General features: G+C 37.9%; 1 protein-coding gene across 9 annotated transcripts in view; it reads left to right on the forward strand.

The window, feature by feature from the left end:
* Positions 1–13,248, forward strand: part of TBL1XR1 (TBL1X/Y related 1) — a 187,433-nt gene that overhangs the window by 146,849 nt on the left and 27,336 nt on the right. For all 9 annotated transcript variants that reach the window (XM_049867633.1, XM_049867638.1, XM_049867630.1 and 6 more), the window contains 7 exons: positions 2,612–2,757; positions 4,967–5,189; positions 5,885–6,017; positions 6,391–6,532; positions 9,562–9,625; positions 9,718–9,815; positions 11,125–11,185. In XM_049867633.1, the coding sequence (XP_049723590.1) occupies positions 2,612–2,757; positions 4,967–5,189; positions 5,885–6,017; positions 6,391–6,532; positions 9,562–9,625; positions 9,718–9,815; positions 11,125–11,185 (867 nt within the window). The remainder of the gene's footprint in view (positions 1–2,611; positions 2,758–4,966; positions 5,190–5,884; positions 6,018–6,390; positions 6,533–9,561; positions 9,626–9,717; positions 9,816–11,124; positions 11,186–13,248) is intronic.

Raw genomic sequence — 13,248 nt, forward strand, 5'->3', positions numbered from 1 at the left:
CGGAATACATGCACTATTATAGCCTAAAATTGACATGGTTCCAACTGCAACTCTTACGATACTCTTGGACATATTAATACTTAAAGCTTAAACTCTCAATCAGCTCGTTTAACAGTATGAATGTAATGATTTTGACTAAAATGCCCCCATGAATAGAGAGCACAGAAACAGACTTTGCTACAACTTACAAATCTGACATAAATCAAAACACTTCTGAAACCTTGGCACAAATAAGGCCGTTAAGATGTCTTAATGTTTCATACATTACTCAATACCACTTTCCGAGACCGTGAGTTGCAAAAAGAAGACAGACGATATACTCTTGTACTGTCTGTCAATAAACAGTAAACTTTCTGCTTTAGCTTTATCCTGGACAGTTAACTGTTCAAGAGGAGCAGGAGGGTGTAGTGGTTAGGGTCATGGTCTGTGAATGAGTTTAAATCCTTACTCTCTTGCTTAATGGCTGTATTTTCCCATCTGTTAATTCAGTTTATAAAATAATAAATTTATATGGGTGTACAGTTTCTAACACAGTTGCTAACATATGGTTGGCCCTCTGTAAATGATATCTCCTGTCTAAAACCACCCTAAATCTCAAGGCCACTTGGCTACTTGACATCACCCCTACTGCCCTACTCCCACCATGTACGATTTACTGAGGGATTTATTTAGGGGAGGTTTTAAGTGGAAAACAGGAATCTCTGACCTCGCTGTGTAGGAATTTCACTGCCACCTCACACCCTGCCCCACCCCCACCGCCACCCTTCCCAGCCCTTTTCTCCTTTCCACCCTGACGATGTGGACTCCTCTCATCTTCAAGTGGTTATGGATTCCGGACAGACAATGGAAAAAGGCGTCCTCTTGCCTGCTTTTTTCCTTGGCATCTTTCTTACCCATCTCTGAGAGCTCAGATTAAGCCAAAAACTATTTATAAATGTGTTTAATTATGATCTTGCCTGTGGGTGAAATCATGAGGTTAAAATCAAGGTCTTAAAGCTGGCTTAATTTCTTGTCTCTCGTACTGTGAGTTACAGGCACCGAATAATTTAGGTATTCTATTTTTTTTTTTTTTAAAGGGGGAAGGAGGGTGCTGTGAGAAAGATCATCTTAGGTACTGTGGCCTGTCAATTAACCAATTAAAATATTTCCTAACCACATGCTATTTGTGAGCCCGCAGTGTCTTATTACAGAATGTTCACAAGTTCCACAGGAACTTAGAATGCAAGTACAAATGCAAAAAAAAAAAAAAGACACATACTGACCATTAAAAAACTGGGACTGACAGGCCGGACAACAGAATACTATCATATAGATTGTCAGTTTTAGCAAGACCCAAATCAAGCCTGTATTTATTACCCTATTCAGTATGAAACATTCTATATCACATATAGTTTAATCCCACTAATAGCAATTACTGCTTAATGATAAGCTATGATAGATACTTTGGTAAAGAGAATAATCACCCTTGTCTATCAATTTACCAGAATTTAACCTTTGAATTTGTATGGACTTGCTTTTCATGAAACACAAGGCCAACATAAAGTGCTCCCTCTTATTTTAATTGATGGAAAGCCCTTTTCATTGTTCAAAGTCTCATTAGGAAATATTTCTAAATGAAGAGATTTTTGTTGTGTGAGTATTCTGGTTTTAAGTATTTCAAATTAAAATGAAAGAATCACTGATGGAGAGCACAGAAATTGCATTTTCATTTGCTAGCTCTCCATTTCCTAAATATTCATTGAAAGTAGGTTATTACTAAGTGGCAAAAAATTAGTTTAAAAAATTAGTGTTTAATTCATACATAAAATTCCATTTAAACATAAAAATTTGCATTCTTAAATTTCAGTTTTCATTCCTTATATTAGCTTTAATTTACCTTTCGTTTCTTAAGTAGCTTGAAGGTAAATGGCAAACTATTGAATTTATAAGATGTTTCACAGTTTTTAGGAAACCCTGGTGGCCTAGTGGTTAAGTGCTACAGCTGCTAACCAAAAGGTCGGCAGTTCGAATCCGCCAGGCGCTCCTCGGAAACTCTATGGGGCAGTTTTACTTTGTCCTGTAGGGTCGCTATGAGTCGGAATCAACTCGACGGCAGTGGGTTTGGTTTGATTTTTGGTTCACAATTTTTATGTAAAAACCTAAATATACTACAGGAGTATTAAACGCCTCTTAATTTACATTGGCCACAGTAATCTTGAGTTCTGCAGTTGAACCACATGATTTCCAAACCATGTGATTTTTTTTTTTTTTCACTTTAAAGTTTTGGTGCTTTTTATTGAGGAAAATATCTGAAGTTTGTAAAATTTGAAGCTGTATGTAATCAAGTATGTATTAGAAAATTTAAAAAAAGTTATGAGTACGTTAAATAATCAAAGAGAAAAAAGAAAATCTATAAAGGCAAACAGATTTTGATTTGTTTAGATTTTGCTATTTCTCTTGTTTGAAATGTTTGAAAACATACTGGACCTTAGTTACTAATCTGAGATTTCCAATGGATAGAATGTGATTTTGAAAGATTATAGATATAGAGGTCTTTCATTTGTGTCATTTAGCATGTTGCGACTAGGAGAATAAATTCTAATACTCTTTTTTTTTTTTTTTTTGCTTTTAGGATTTTCTCATTCTGCGTTTACCTTTGGCATAGAAAGCCATATCAGTCAGTCTAATATAAATGGTGCCCTCGTTCCACCTGCTGCATTGATTTCTATCATCCAGAAAGGTCTACAGTATGTAGAAGCAGAAGTTAGTATTAATGAGGTAAGGAAGACTTATTTCAAATACTAATTCTTATTCATAAAAATATTCTTAAATTAGATGCCTTGCTTGTTTACTTAGTATCTTTTTAAGCTTCCCTGCTTAACAAAAGTGAAGGGCATCATTCCTAACAAAGCAGTCAGGTTGCACACCCAGAGCATGTTGGCTCCCAATAGTAAGAACCATTGTCTATAGCTTATTTCTCTTAATATGCTTTTCCAAATAAAGAGTAAGAATCATTACAACAGCAGGATTGTGCTGTGGAATGCTGAGGCCATAATTGATGAGCAGTTAGAAAACCTTGAGTTGTTTGGAAAGATTATATATGCCCTAATTTTGGAAGGGAATTTATAATTGAAGTTAACTCTTGATACTGTTGCCTGTCTTAAGGTCCATGTATCGGTAGTTTATTTAGCCTTATTGTTATTTCAGAGATGAATACTTTTCCAAGTATGTTGAAACCGGTGAGCGTCGGAACTCAGTGGGACTGCCTTGTTTTACCGAATGTTGACAGTTTTCTGCCTTTGATAGGGTGCAGTGTTACCACTTCTCTGTCCCTTGCTGTAGTGGAGAATGTCTCAGTGTTCCCTCTTTGACAGGTTTCTGCCTTACACAGCTTCTGGCTTTCACAGGTTCAGTATTTATTGTTTATAGTATTTTAAAAATGATTTGTTATTTTTGGGTTTCCTCATCTTTATGACTGAAAAAACCCAGTAGTATTAAATTAACATGTATCGTTATTGTCTTATAGCACTTTCCGTCCCAAAGTACTCTTTATTTAAGAGGGAGAGAAGATAAACAAGCTCTGCCAATGGCCAGAGATGATGCTCATTTAAAATTTTACGTAGTACTCCACGATGGATCTGTGTTGGTTTGGATAATATACCAAGGTGGTACAAACGGTTAACCTGCTGACCTGCTACCCAAAAGGTTGGCGGTTCAAGTCTGCCCAGAGGCACCCTGGAAGAAAGGCCTGGTGATTTACTTCCAAAAAATCAGCCACTGACCACTGTGTAGAGCACAGTTCTACTGTGGCACACATGGGATCATAATGAATCAGAATTGACTAGATTGCAACTGGTTTTATAAATTAAAATACTTTGTTCTACTCCTCAAACATTCCATGACAATTAAAAATTCGGAAAGATGTGCTGTGTTTTTGTCACTAAGAGTACCCCATCATTCCACTGTAGATTGTCAATGGTGCGTGTTCTCCAGTTCAGGTATAATATTATTAGCAACCTTCACGTATGCGTTCTCCTAGCTAATTTGCAGTTTCTGATTTGTTCAGTGTCTGTTTCTTTTGTGCTCACTGAAGATCTTTGTATTAATTGTGAAGTTCCTAATGTCAATGAGTGGAGCTTTGGAAAATTATAGAAATGCCACAAAATTAAAGATCACTAGCCTGTGTATTGTGATGGTGCTTCTCAAATGCTAGCACGCAGAACTGTCATCCAGAAGGTGTGTTAATACACAGATTTTTGAGCCCCACTCCCAGAGATTCTGATCTGTGGGGTTGAATATACATTTCATTAAGCTATCGAGTGATGGCGATACTGTACACTTTGATCCAATAGCACTGGCTTAAGAGAGCCCAGCTGCCATCAACTAGCTTTGTGAGCAGGAACAAGTCTTTGCATTTATTGTGCTTGCCTTTCAACGTTAGTGAGATGTGATGATTGGATGGCATAATATCTGAAGTCCATTCCTGCTTTAATATTGTAGTCAGGTAACAAGAAACTTTTCAGTACAGCAAAGCTATTGTGAACTCTTTTTTTCTTCCAGTTTTAAAGAAGTATTGACTATAATGTGACTCCAAACTTCATTATATGGACTATTCCATATTGGTCATTGCTTTTGACTAATTGAATTTTGGAATCTGATCATTAAAATCTTTATTATCTGGGCCTACATCTTATTATCCCTTTTAATTTTCATCAGTGGCTTACATTGCACCTGTATCTGTATAACATTTGACGACAGCATGGACTAATTGTAGAGGAAAAGTCAAACAGCACCTGCCACTTGCGGTTTCCATCTTCCTTTCCTCCTGACTGCTTTCCTTCTTACAGGAGTTTAGAAAATTATCTAAAATCTGTTTTTGCTCGGAATGAAGATTTTTTTTTTTTTTTTTCATTTCTGCTGTTGTATGAATACAGATAACCCTAATGTTACTTTTGATTTGTCTTCTGTCACAATTTTCCAAATCCAGGATGGTACCTTGTTTGATGGTCGACCAATAGAGTCTCTGTCACTGATAGATGCCGTGATGCCTGATGTAGTACAAACGAGACAACAAGCTTATAGAGATAAGCTTGCACAGCAGCAGGCCGCAGCTGCCGCAGCTGCCGCAGCTGCCACCAACCAACAAGGATCAACAAAAAATGGAGAAAACACAGCAAATGGGGAGGAGAACGGAGCACATACCATAGCAAGTGAGCTAAGAAATCTAAAACATTTCTTTTCAGAGGCAATAGTTTGCTTTACAGGACTGTGCCATCTTCTAAGCCACAATTTTGTCGAATAACTTCATCTGTTTCATTTATGCCACTGGTTCCCCTAACTTGCGTTCCACGGTTCAGGTTTTTATTTCTAAAACTCCAAACCTAGATTTGTTTTCAGTGACTTTCTTTTTTAATGTTTAGAGTCCATTTTCCACAATTAAATAAATTTTTACCTCTGTATTTGTTTTAAAAAATTGCAATACTTGTTATTAACAAATACGATAAAGCTCTGATTTTGAAATATAAAGGCAACTCTGATATTATATGAATGATATCAGCAACCCCTACTGGCAGAAACTCAGAATAGTATTGGCATGGACTGTATTCAATTCAGACCAGTTTTAGCCGTATCTGGGGCTAACCTTTTATAGCCCTTTATTTCTCCCCTCCGTAACCTCACCCCTAAACATACACTCATATTCATATATGATCATATTTAACTAGAGATAGGGATTTATTTCTTTTGCGATAAAGTCTGTATAGTCTTTGTCAGCTTAACCTTGTCATAGTAAAAGTGTTATACTGCTATTATGAGTAGGTAGTTGCTGGTTAAAAGCCTCCCCTTTCCGCCCAGGATGTTGTAAAATCACCTAATGATAATTTTCCACTTGGTCCTCCTGATACAGACAACCATACTGACATGATGGAAGTCGATGGAGACGTCGAAATCCCCCCCAATAAGGCAGTGGTGTTACGGGGCCATGAATCTGAAGTTTTCATCTGTGCCTGGAACCCCGTTAGTGATCTCCTGGCATCGGGGTGTGTTTCTACAGTGCAATTACGCTGGCTTTTTTTTTTTTTTTTAAATCTTAGTGAATTATTACACATTTTAAAAATATATTACATTTGCAAGCTTTCGGTTTTTGTTGTTGCTGTTTTGTTTGGCGATCACCCTGCCTCTGTAAATCTTCATTCCTTCATGAAGTAATTTGAGGTGTTTTAATTAAGCTTGCTACCTCAGGGGTGCTCAAGGGCCACAAAGTGGAGAATGGGAAAAATACTGGCAATAAAAACTCCCACTAGTCTGGTTTTTATTTTCTTTATTAATAAAAATAGTAAGGTGTAAATATGTTGCTGTGATTGTGTGATACTTGAGAATATGAGGATTTAAAATACATTGCATACTTTACAGGTCTGGAGACTCAACTGCAAGAATATGGAATCTTAGTGAAAATAGCACGAGTGGCTCCACACAATTAGTACTTAGACATTGTATACGAGAAGGAGGGCAGGATGTCCCAAGCAACAAGGATGTAACATCTCTAGACTGGAATGTAAGTATCTCTGCATTGTCCATGGTGGGTGTAGTTACTAGTGTACTTGACCTCCCGAGTCTCAGACTAGTGGTAGGGTTTGTCTGTTTGTTCAGATAGTTTTGGATTTCATTACTTACCAGAATAACGTGCTATGAGTCCTCATCTACAAATGTGATGTTAAAAACAAAGGCTGGCCTGAGAGTAGTCAGGCTACTGTTCAACTTGTAGCTCTTCTGTTTATCCAGCGGCATAACCTTGGAAAATTATTATGCAGCTACTTCGTTTTCTTCACATGTATGATAGAAGTGTGATAACGGTGCCTGCATCAATGAGGTTATAGGTGAAATTTCTTAGCACAACAGCAGACACATTCTGAGACCTTAACCAAGTCCTTTGTGTTAGGGATAAAGAAATCTATATAACCAAAAAATAAAGTTCTTGTTTTTCTCATTTGGCTGCGAACTAATGAAAGCTTCATTGCCACCGGCCCATTAGGGGCCATTAGTCTTCATTACTTCAAGGTTTATTACAGCAATAGGAATTTTAAAATTTTTGGTTCTATTTATGGATTTAGGTAGACAGGCTCAGACTGTCTTTCTGGGATAACTTACTTTGACAAAACGGTTTGATTTCGTTACTGATAAAGCTTTATCCTTTCAGTTGCAAATTGATGATTCCCAGCTTAGTTGGTTTGTTTCCATTATTCCCATGATTAGTTTGTGAAAAATTAGTGTTTTCATAGTTCCCGTATTTTTGTCTTTATTCCACGTTGCCTTTTTCCTTCCTTATCCCTTGCAACTATCTCTTACAACCACCCCCCCGCCCACCACCACCACTACCACCATTTCATTGTTGCCAAGGATTTCTGGGGAATACTGTCCTTTCCTTAGCAAGTGAACAACCTTTCTTTCTAGGACGTTTATTCAAAAATTTTTTGTGAGGCTTTCCAAAGGATCTTCCAAATGTTACTCAAAGGAATGAGATCTATCTTTAAAAATGATTACTTCAGCTGAAGCTCTCAGTTCTGGCATTGATCCAGAACTCGTAGTTATGTATTTTTAATGTTGTCTTCTGAAGTTTCCAGCAACATGTTCACCCTTCCCCTCCTGTAAACTATTTACAATTCTAGAAATTTAAGGGGTTTAACACATTGCAATATTATTTGGTTATCAGATCAGGACTGAGTATTATGTTCTTAATATGGGTCCTCTCTTGGTTATCTTATGCTGCTATAACAGAAATGCTACGAGTAGATGGCTTTAACAAACAAATGTATTTTCTCACAGCTGGAGGCTAGAAGTCCAAAATCAGGGTGCCAGCTCTAGGGGAAGCCTTCTCCTCTTCCTGTCAGCTCTGGTGGAAGGCCGTTGTCTCTTTTAGCTTCTGCTCCTGGGTGATCTTCATATGGCTAGGCATCTCTCTTCCCCCATCTCTGCTCCTCTTGCTTGCTTGTTAATCTCTTTTATATTTTAAAAGAGATAAACTCAAGATAGACCCTAATCCTGCCTCATTTTGTAACAAAAACCTATTCACAAATGGGATTATAACCATGGGTAGAGGTTAGGATTTACAACAGGTATTTTTTGGGGACACAGTTCGGTCTAAAACAGGTCTTCTTTATTTCTTGATCCAAAGGACTTGTACCTCTCTTATGTTACTTGAATCAGACTATATTAAATTTAAGGAAACAGTTTACACTGAAAAGGATAGTTATCAAATATAGGTATGTTTATCTTGTGATCCTGAACTTCAAGTTATTATGTTAAAAACTGTGGGCTTTTCAAAAATATGTTATTCACCATGAATTCGAATCTTCTACCAAAAGGGGGAAATACTGTCTTCAAGTAATAGTTTGTTTCCACAGCTAAATCAAGAGTTTATGAGGTAGTCTTTTCTTACTTTAGTTGTCCATGAACTAAGCATTTGGGGACTGTTGGTTTAAAGGAAACCTCCCACATGCACATGCTGAAAGTAAACTTCTACTCTTGGCTTCAGTGTGCTTTCTTTTCCCTCAGGTAGTGCCCTACAGGAGTTTTGAAATCCTGGCAGGACTGAGTCCATAGCCCTCAGAACCAGCGTTTGGTTTATTTTTGGTCACTCACCAGTAAGGCTAAATGCCTCGAGAAGTCTGAAATGAGGCAGCCTTGTTTTGAGTACCCTTAACAAAAAGCATCAAGAAGGTGCTGGGTAAGGCAGGATTTCATTCTGTCTCCAGTACCGTTTCCACTCATCCCAGCAATAGTCTGCTTAATGCATCTGTAACTTCGCACTTCGCACTTTCACAGAGTGAGATCTGTCCTTCCTTTTGGCTGGTCATCAAGGCAGGGCACAGAATATAACCTTAGAGAAATTCATATGGATTTCTTTGTAGTGAAGTAGTCTACGCAGTTGTACTCACTTCATTAACTGTAGTCAAGCTGCACCCTTTCGGGCTCTTTTCCTGCTTTGCTCCGTTTGTTGGTTAGGGTTTCACAGTGAGGAGAAATTAACAAAGGAAAGAAACATTAAATAATAAAAAAACTCTGATCATTGGAAACAACAGTATTGATGGGTCAAACCTATACATTTCTTTCAACAGTAGGAGAGTTGGAGAGAGGGCCATATAAAAACTTCTAACCGCAGTTAAATATTTTGGAAGTTTTTGCTCTTTATTTGTTTAGATCGTTCCAAAACTGTAATGTTGATGTTCTCCGCAGCCCACCACCCTGCGCCCACCCTCAGCCCTGTGCGTCTGTGACAGTGTAGTAGACCTTGAGCATTCATGAGTGCCATGCAGTTCATTTTGTGTCAGAACAGTTACTGCCATTACTGAGATTTGGGTTATGTCTCATACACTAACTAATTAGACTACCATTATCATAGGAACCTCACAGCAGTGAGGGTGTTCCATGGGCCTTTGGTGGCATGCACAAATAGGCAAGACAGGAAGTTTTGAAGCAGAGAATGTCAGGGGCCTGCTTACTAAAAATTTAGACATGAAATATTTTAATAACAATTAAGTGTTCTTTCTGGATTCTGTAATTGAGAGAGATGTGTTTCTCTGACAGAGTGAAGGTACACTTCTAGCAACTGGTTCATATGATGGATTTGCCAGAATATGGACTAAAGATGGTAAATGAAACCTTTTCCTTTTTTACCTTGCCGTTATTAATCTGAGTTACAAAGTTTTAAATAGTTTGACTGTTTTTCTTTTTCAATTTTAGGTAACCTCGCCAGCACCTTGGGGCAGCATAAAGGCCCTATATTTGCATTAAAATGGAATAAGAAAGGAAATTTCATCCTGAGTGCTGGAGTAGACAAGGTAAAAGAACAGGAAACTAATTGTCAAGGTTAATGTGTTGCATAATGTATTTGGGAGCAATGTTTTCTCTGCTAAGCACACAAATAATAAAACATTCACATTTGGGAAAGTCAGATACGAATTTATGATAGTAAAAAATGCTTTCTTAGATTCATCTATTAGCTCGTTGCTGAATTACACCTCAGTGTCCTTCATCCCTTATCTGTATGACCACTCCTCATTTTTGCTGGAATTTGAACCATAACGAGTGTCATACCTCCCCCCACCTTTCTCCAGCTTCTAGTTGAGCTCTTCAGTAAATGTGGCTCTGGCGTGATTCCTTGGAAAATCCTAGAACCAGTCTGTTACCTGACTCCTGGTGCTTAATTGAAAACGTAAGAAATGCCAGGAACTTTTTAGTTCTCCTCACCTAACTAGGATGGTGAATACAAATGAGTTTAAAACATGGCCTCCTTCCTCCTTCATTTCCTTAGGTCATTCTCTCTACTACAGTTCCCAAAACGAGTAAGGGAGAAGGAAATTTAGGATTATTTTAATCCAGGAAATGACATGCCAATAGGGAGAGTTAACACACTGTGTTATCAGAAAGGAAAGTGTTGAGAAACTGGTTCAGGCTTTGTATTCAATTGAGCAATTAAAGCATGACAGCAAAACGGAAAGGAAAGTGGAGGAGGCTGGGAAGGGGAGAACAAAGCCCTGTTAGCAGTCACTGCTGGTGCTATACAATACGTTATGTCCATAAATTAGTAAATGGGAGAGTGCTAAAGGGATTTGAGAATATATTCATTCTAGTATATACATCGTACTTTGGTGTAACGTGAAAGACATTGTTTTAATACTGTCAAAATTCAACCTGTCTTTTTAAGTAAATGTGATCTTTGAAGAGCTTTCAATATTGAGAACTAACTTCATTAATCAAGAACTTGTCTTATATCTAAAAAGCTGTAAGGATATTATATTAAATACACGATTGCAGTGGAGTTTCTTAAGCAGGGGCTGTAGTTCATTTCCTTTTGGGTCTGTAAAATCGAATATGATGCCCAGTACTTTGTAGACAACTAATACTTGTTATTTGAAGTGAGTTGACTGATGAAAAATCACCAGAGAAAAATTAACTGCTTAGTATTTGTTTTTCCTCCCAGAAATGGCATTCATAGCCTCATTGTACTATTTAGGATAAAATGTTAAAAACTAAATTCGTCCTGACATTTTATATTGTGTTAATATAATTAGGCATCGAATTGATGCATCTGTTATAACCTCCTTTTAACTTCATAGCAATTTATCTTTATTTTCTTACTCATCTCAGACGACAATTATTTGGGACGCACATACTGGTGAAGCCAAGCAACAGTTTCCTTTCCATTCAGGTAAATCTTTACCGTTTACATGGAGCTTTCTTCTGTTTTTCTAAGGTCCCTGGGTGGCGCAAATGGATTGCACTCAACTACTAACCTAAAGGTTAGTGATTTGAATCCACCCAGTGGTACCAGTTCCCTGGAAGAAAAGGCCTGGTGATTTGTTTCCTTAAAGTTACAGACAAGAAAACCCTATGAAGCAGTTCTGCTCTGTATAGCGTGGGGTCACCATGAGTTGGAATCTACTCAAGGGCAATGGGATTTTTTTTTCCCTTTCTATTTTTCTAATTAAATTTTTAGCAGCATATAATTTATTGAAGATCTTGAAATATGAACCTCACAACTAGTCTTTTCAGGAGTTGATGTTTGATGACTTTTAAGATTGTTAATTGTCAGAGGACCATCAGATGTTTTCCGTAAAGGAAGCATTTGCAGCCTAGTGCAATTAGAAGTGATATTATTTAATGGAAAGATTGTAGATTTTTGAGTCAGAAGATCCCCCTGCTTAATAAGCCTTAAGACTATGTAAGTCACTTAACCTCCTGGAGCCTCGTTTTCACTTACCTGTAAATAATAATAAGGTATTTTTTATGAGGATCATGATATATGTGGAAACACTCTGTGAACTACTACAAGGTTAGGCATTGTTGTCATTTCTCATTTTTGGATTGATTCATCTAAATCAGTCCTCCTGTGTACCTGAAACAAAAAATAAGCTTTTTCCAGTGCTATTGGAACTTGATCCTTAGGTCGATTTCTCTGTTTTTAAGAGACGCTTTAATAACATTTTTTTACTATAAAGTATTTGTCACTTATAGATGATAATGATCATTTAAGAATATTGACATTTCGGCAACATTCGGGTCTTTGGTTTTCATTTTGTTTCGGTCAAAGTGACCAGTCCCCTGTAAGTATGGCAGAATATCAGTGAAGAGAGTATAGGCACATGGAATTGAATACACCTTTTGAGCCCCACCTTGTCATTATATATCATTTCATTGGGAAGTCTTGCTAATTTCTTTGCCCTTGAATCTTTAAGCAGTTACACTGCTTTTGCCAGAATATTCTCCCAAACAAAGGTATTGAAAGAATCACATTGAGCATCTTCTTCAAGTAAAACACCTGTTGCCATTGAGTCTATTCTGACTCAGCGACCCTATAGGACAGACTAGAACTGCCCCATAGGGTTTCCAAGGAACATCTGGTGGATTCAAACTGCCGACCTTAGCTTGGCTGCTAACCATGGCACCACCAGGACTCTTCTTCAAGTAGCACTCAGGTAATGGGAATGTTCCATAATGTATCAGCCCTCTATTAAGGCCGCTGCTAGTCTATAAAATGCCTTTGTGAAAAAAAGGCACCTCTCTGTTGATGAGCAGAGATGCCTAAATGGCAGTTAGACAATGCCTCTGTGTCCATATCTCCCCTGCCCCCGAATGCTACCTCTTCCTCCATGACACACAGCCATGCACCAGAGCACGGGACCTGTTGAGCAGAGCTCGGCTGGATTTGAGTCGCCATGCTTCGTTTCAGCTTAGAACCACAGTGCCTGCTTGTAGTGAGTGAATTTCCTCACTGCTGTAACTAACTGATGATAAACTGGAACAAGATGCCCAGTCGCTGTTAGAACAGTAGCTTTGGTGCCATCTGATCTAGCCTGCTTCTTTAAAGATTTCGTTTTGCTTGGGAGGAGTTTTGATTCAGAGGCTGACTGAGATAAAAATCTTTGGAACCATCCTTTTTACGAACAGCTAGTGGCAAGGCATTACCTTCAGACCTGCAGCTTCTGACATTTTGCTTTTTTGTCTTTGTCTATTTAACGTGACTCAACAAGCCAAATAAGGTGCGAAATTATTTTTCTGTAGAACCTGGGTAACTGGGTAACAAATGTGTAGATAAGTTTGCAAGCATTTATGTTAAACTGTTCAGCTTGATTGAAGATTACCATGCTAATAGGCATTTGCACATCAGTTTTTACCTGTTTTACTTCATTTCCACCTCTGCTTCTAGCTGTCCCCCAGATGGAATTTTCCTGGGCCTCTCTTAAGCCTGGTAAAAGTTTCTCTTACCTCATA

The sequence above is a fragment of the Elephas maximus genome, chromosome 23 (assembly GCF_024166365.1).
Source record: "Elephas maximus indicus isolate mEleMax1 chromosome 23, mEleMax1 primary haplotype, whole genome shotgun sequence".
NCBI lineage: Eukaryota > Metazoa > Chordata > Mammalia > Proboscidea > Elephantidae > Elephas > Elephas maximus.